A 6,105-nucleotide genomic window follows, 5' to 3' on the forward strand; every position below is an offset into this window, starting at 1 on the left:
TCAACCCACGAGTTTTTCTCACTTGTGCTCTTCCAATTCTCTCCCCCATCCCACTGGGTGGGGGGGAGTGAGCGAGCGGCTGCGTCGCGCTCAGTTGCCGACTGAGATTAAACCGCGACATGGTGGCTCCACGTCTGAACGAAAAGTACTGTCTGATATTTTTTTCTCTTCAGAGCTCTGTGCAAGTTTCCTTGCCAAAGAAGAAACTGAGATGCAGAAAGTAAACCATGAACATAAAAACGTCAGAACTGCTGGTGGTGTTAAAAGTTCAATTCTATTTTTAGACCTCAATAATTTCTTTCTTCCAAAGTCTCTTCCACTCCCGCTTCTTCCAAAATTTGTGTTTAAAAATACACGAAATCATGAAAAATGCACTTGACTTTCTCTTGGAGTAACAAAACAGTTGTAGCTTGTTTGTCTCGGCAGATCAGACTGCTGTGAATTGGCTTTTAGTTCAGAAAAAGAGTTGGGAGATAAACAGAGCTGAAAAGAAAGTTAGTGCTTCCACAACTTCAGCCACATCCAGCATCGGGAGGAGCAGGGATTTTCCCGTGTGTGAAACTGCCAAGAGCCGTAACTGCGATTGAGATGTTTTATCAAGCTGTTCAGTGTGAAAACACCTCATCCCTCCATAGGTTCAGCCAGCAAGTCTGGCTGGCTGATATGTTAAATGAAAAGGAAGTAGTATCTATGCTGTATATTAAAGCTGAGATATTAAATACAAGAAACCACATACAGAATGAAGGCTTTAAATAGGAAGAGAGTTTCAAAAGGAACCACTAGGCATTGCTAAGTAGTCTGCATGTTATTTGTGATGTGCTTGGGATGAAATTTTGGACATTGATGTACATGGCTTCTTCAATTTTGTACAGGTTTTTTTGTGTGGTGCATTCTTTTTTAATGAATAATACCAGCTGTAATGTGTTACACAGGTTTCTTGCCGCAGCATCGTAGTGATAGGCATCAGCTTGTATCTGTTGGAGAACAGGATCATTGTTCTGGCTCCTCCAGCTTAACATGCAATATATGCTGTAAATTGCCTTTATTATATGCTGCTTAAATATCTCATTGTCTGCTTTGCATACAAGCAATTTATTGCTGCTTATGTTCTGACAGAATGAAAACTAATGTTTAATTATGCATTGCCCTAGTAATGTGGTGTTTAGGGTGAATGTATCTGAATTAAATAAGGGCCATTAATAATGCCTAACAATTTATGATATATTCATTGCTTGATTTCAAATCATATAAATTAGAGAAGCTTATTTGAAATGTCACCAATATAAGATGGCTTTGTGGGAACACCTCTCTGTGTGCTAATTTCAGAATCATTACCAGCTGAGTCTTACTATTTATTCAATGTCCAGTAGGCTTTTATTATTCCCTTATTTGCAGTTTAATTACAACCTCTGTTTTCCTGACAGTGTGAATTCAATCCTAAACCTGCAGGAGCAAAATGAGTTGCAATCAGTAGGTTTTTGCCTGAAAGCCTCCTTTCGCTTTGGCCCCCTCCCACCTGCCATGACCGAGCCACAGCTCTCAGCAGATCCTTACAGCCACAATTTTTTGTACCATGTGCTTAAAGGGGCGATGCCAGTCTAAGGCGTTTAAAATGGTTCTTCCTTAAAGCTCAGAAGTCATGAGGGATGTCTCATCTCACATAACACCTGGTTTTATATCATGGAAGGTATTTGAAAAAATTACTGAAAGGGAGGTTTCTGGGTCACTTACTAATATCTTGTATACATGATTTTACAAATGTTACTAATAGACATGAGGTATTTATACATAATATGCATGGTTACTGTGCAACTAAAATCTTAGTAATTCGTATTTATAATAATCCATTCTCTAAGGCTATTATATGGGATTTAAGTTCCTCAAAGATACAGTAAGCATTGTCTGTTTCAAATAACAAGACAAACTGCAGCAAAATTTTGTGTTGGCAACAACAAATCAGGGCAGTTAAAGGATGTACGTTGCAAGACTAAAAGAACTTCCTTTCTCGATATGATGCACATGGTGTTTATTGTAGAGATGCTATAAATATGGGTTCTCTTAGAAGTAATTGTAATTAAATGAATGTTTGATCCTGAGTCCTCAGCAACAAGTTAGTCCCCTATCCAGTGAGCTCTTTCTGCTTCATTTATGCATCATGATTATCTCTTGTGGGAAATTATTTCTTGCTTATGATTTTGTTACATTCAGAAGCACTCCTTAGAGGAAAATGGATATTTCTTATTTCTTATGTAATAATTACAGCTATTGTAACACAGTTTCTGTTATAATTGGGAGTACTGAACTTTCATTTTCATGGTCACATTTCATTTGCTATTGCTAAGGGAGCTAGCTGTATTTAACGGGTAACGTGAAGAGATGCACATAATACTTGGCAAAGGTATCGCATGCATCTTACTTAAAATTTTGTGTCATGCTTGACTTTCAAACACAGAAAAAGAAGCAAAATTTTCATCTGAGATGAGTTGGAAGGCTCAAAATGTCGTCTTTGTGTTTCATATTTAGTGTCTTTCAGATGTGACTGTTTCTTTACACGGTGATGGCAAAGTGGAGAATTGATCCCTCTGACCTTTCCCTTTTCTTTTAGCTTTTCAAGAACTGTTTGTGAGGGAGTTTTGGATATTGTTTCTTCTCCCTTCCCCCCACAATGTGGTTCCAGTTTCCACCAAGATCTAATGACATGGATATTTCTTTCTGTCTTGTGTGCACTTTCCAATCTGGCCTCATCAAATCTATCCGAAAAATGTACTATTGCACAAAGAACCAGACCTTATACTTGAAAGGTTTAAATTAATTAATGGCCTGTGCCAGTGGGACGTGCCATTACTCAGCTGGTGTGCTATACCAAAGGTCATTTCTACTGTGTGTTCATCACCTGCTTTTTTTTTCCCCTCTCCTGCTAGAGAGGAATTCCCTAAAATAGTAGAGAAATTACTTTTACATACCTCAGACTCGAATGAATCTCAAACCCACATCTACCCTCCCAAAAAAACCCACACCCTCCCCTCTTTCCTCCCCCCCCAAAAAAACAAACCAAAACCCTTCTGTTAGCCTGCATTTTTTGCCTGATTTGATCGGGGGCGGGGTGTGTGTGTGTGTGTACATTCATATCTTGTAGGTAACTTCCTGGTAAAATTATTTTGGAATTTTTGTTTAGAATAAAGGAATCTCTAAAGTATGCAAATACAAGCACATTTGGCTGTGTTATTCCGCTACGCAGATGACATTTGTAAGGCCTACAGGCACAATTAAAACTGTGCCATTATAGCACAAATTTAAATATTCACAGCGTGAAAGTAAATCTATGGGTTTATTCAGGGAGACTTTACATCAGTAAATTAAGAAAGTGAATGCATGTGAAAATTTGATCAATGCAATTTTGATAATCTAAAATCCAAATTTTCAAGCAAACTTGCAAATTGTGGATGGGTCATCTGAATATGTGTGAATTCAGCATTATTGACAGTATTCAATGGAAGATATTGTTGGGATCGCTTTTGGCTAGGATGGAAATGCATGTAGGTCTCTTATCCCTCTTTCAAGCGTGGAATTTGTTGTACAGTCTGGCAGTCTAAGAGAGTAGGTAATTCTGTATAAGCAAATCTAAACTTTCATATCTCTGCATAATATATATACTTGTCTCTAGTTTTATTTGTACAACAGCTAGACTAGTTCTGCAGACTCATGAACCTGCCCTGTGGTTTCAAGGTGAGATTGATGTACAGTGATATCAACTGTAGTAAAGAGCATGTATGTTAGATGTAGTGATTTTCGATCAACGTTTTGTTATTTTATGTTGTATTTAATGAGGTGTCAGCATGATTTATTAGGTTTGTACAGCTGTGTTTTCAGAAATTTACTGGAGTTTCTTCTTTCTCTCCCATTGGAAGGAGGAAAGAGCATTCTCCCTACAACTCTGAGGAGCAGAGGACATTCAGCCCATCCCAAACATCTTTCTGTTTCCTTTCTCCACTCTGCTGTATAACTGCTGTGCCCCTATCTAGAGCTTTTCAGGGCTTTCTGAAGCAGCATTCTGTAAAGTAAATTCAATAGATTTTATCAGTTTTCGTGTGGGCTGCAGGGATCTGAATAATAAAAATGAGACATGGCAGGGAACATTACTGGGACTTGAAAGTACTAAAAAGTGATGAGGCCGCCTGACCTGCCTGCTTGCGTTGGTTGCTTTCCTCTGTTTAAGAGCTAAAAGGCTCCTCACTGTTTTAACTTCAGTTCTGCAAAAGGTCATACTTGCAGTGAGTGCATTTTTTTCCTCCAATATTTATAACCTATAGCTGCTTCAGTGAAGGTTTCTCCAAAAGCCTCTCTTAAACAGGATAGCATTTACAGGCAACTAACAGCTTCCTAGTTGGAAAACAGTGCTGGATAAGCAGTGCTAAGAGCAGAGGATCACCCCTGTATTGCTATATCCACCCCTAGTGTGCATTTGTATTCCTATAGAGTGGGTTTTTCCCCTAAACCCTGTAGAAAACTGCTGAAGCAAAACGTGCTCCGCATGAGCAAAATTATTTGAGCGGGTAAATCGAGATGCGTGACCAGGGTGTAGAGCACCGTAAGAATATAGGTAAAATGTATGTCATGGGTATTTGGTGACTGTTGTATGGGTATCTCATTCGTGATTTGAAAGCACTGTTGCAAGCTCACAATTCTCTCTCTTATCATGTTTTAGTTAAAATTTACTAAAGTAAGAGTAGATTAATACATGCAATAAAAATACATGCAAAAAAAATATGCCTACAAACTAGGCAATGATAAAGTTGTCTACATTTTATGACAAAGATGTGGCCAGAAGTGGATTTCAAATATATATGAAAAATCCTAATCTTGAGAAGACTGACAATATTTATTTCAAAACTAGAAAGAACAGATGGTCCCCATAAATATAACAAAATAAAGACAACGTTAGAACTTACTTCTGCACCTATTTCTAAGCAAAAATTTAGCTATTTAGTTTGTCCGACTTGAACAATCAAAAGAATGCTTGAATGCTGTGACTTGCAAAACCTCAGCTGAGGTCTGGACTATTGGAAGAAACAAGCCTCTGCTTATTGAGCCCAAAGTGTGTGCATTCACATGTAAGCAAAATTTCATTTTATTTTTTGCTATATAGTTCAAGACACAGACATGTAAGACTAGTTCGTAAGCTGCAGAGGTAAATAGTTGTTTGAAATACAGAATTTGAGCTATCTTTGGAGATCATAGCTCAGTTGACGACATGAACAGTGTGTTGGGATTGAAGACCATTTTGCTGGCATCCTCATTGACCTTCCTTAAAAAGTACACTCCAGGTGTGCTTTGAAGCACTTTTTTTTCTGAAACTAGTATAAATATGGAATGCTGTTTCTTCTTTTCCAATGTGTCTATCTCATGATTGCATTTAATCTGGAAAGAATAAATCTGCTTTTGCATTCTTCTTTTACTTACATTCACTCCCAGGACACATACACAAGAAATAGCAGACTGAATAACATTTTCGTAATTAAGACACATGCAGCATCTTTGCAAAGACATCAGCAACTAAATATATTCTGTTTCCTCTAGATCAATGAACTGAGCCATGTTCAAATCCCCGTTATGTTGATGCCAGATGATTTCAAAGCGTACTCAAAGATAAAGGTGGACAATCACCTTTTCAACAAGTAAGTACAAGTAACAATTCTTTGTAGAAGTGGATAGTGGCAGTGATATTTTTATGGAGAACGGTGAACTCTGTTATTTTTCAGTTGATGGGACTGAAGTTTTGATGATTAAGTTAATCCTGCGATAAACATAACCATCTGTGCTGTTCTGAAAAGCAACAGCAGGGGCTGCTGGGTAGTATTTTTCCTCCATATGGTTTATTATTGCCTTATGAGTATCTTACATATTGAAGGTGATCCTTTCTTGGTGTGATTATTTATGGCTGATATAAGCATTTATTTGGGTATTTTTAAAAACAAATTCATGTGCGTGTACTTTTTATCAAATGAAATATCTGAACAAGAATGAGAACTAAAGCATGTATCGAAGTTAAATAATGTTCAGCTTTTTATAAATATAATATGAAATCATATATTTTATATATAAATA

At 37.4% G+C, this 6,105-nt stretch overlaps 1 protein-coding gene across 2 annotated transcripts in view; it reads left to right on the forward strand.

Moving 5' to 3' along the window:
* Positions 1–5,570: 5,570 nt before the first annotated feature.
* Positions 5,571–6,105, forward strand: part of PIP4K2A (phosphatidylinositol-5-phosphate 4-kinase type 2 alpha) — a 53,200-nt gene continuing 52,665 nt past the window's right edge. Inside the window, exon 1 of one of the 2 annotated variants that reach the window (XM_009275224.1) lies at positions 5,571–5,675. In XM_009275224.1, the coding sequence (XP_009273499.1) occupies positions 5,611–5,675 (65 nt within the window). In that variant the 5' untranslated portion in view covers positions 5,571–5,610. The remainder of the gene's footprint in view (positions 5,676–6,105) is intronic. The other variant, XM_009275225.2, reaches the window with a different exon arrangement.

Source organism: Aptenodytes forsteri, unplaced genomic scaffold (genome assembly GCF_000699145.1).
Source record: "Aptenodytes forsteri isolate BGI_AS27 unplaced genomic scaffold, ASM69914v1 Scaffold336, whole genome shotgun sequence".
Lineage (NCBI taxonomy): Eukaryota > Metazoa > Chordata > Aves > Sphenisciformes > Spheniscidae > Aptenodytes > Aptenodytes forsteri.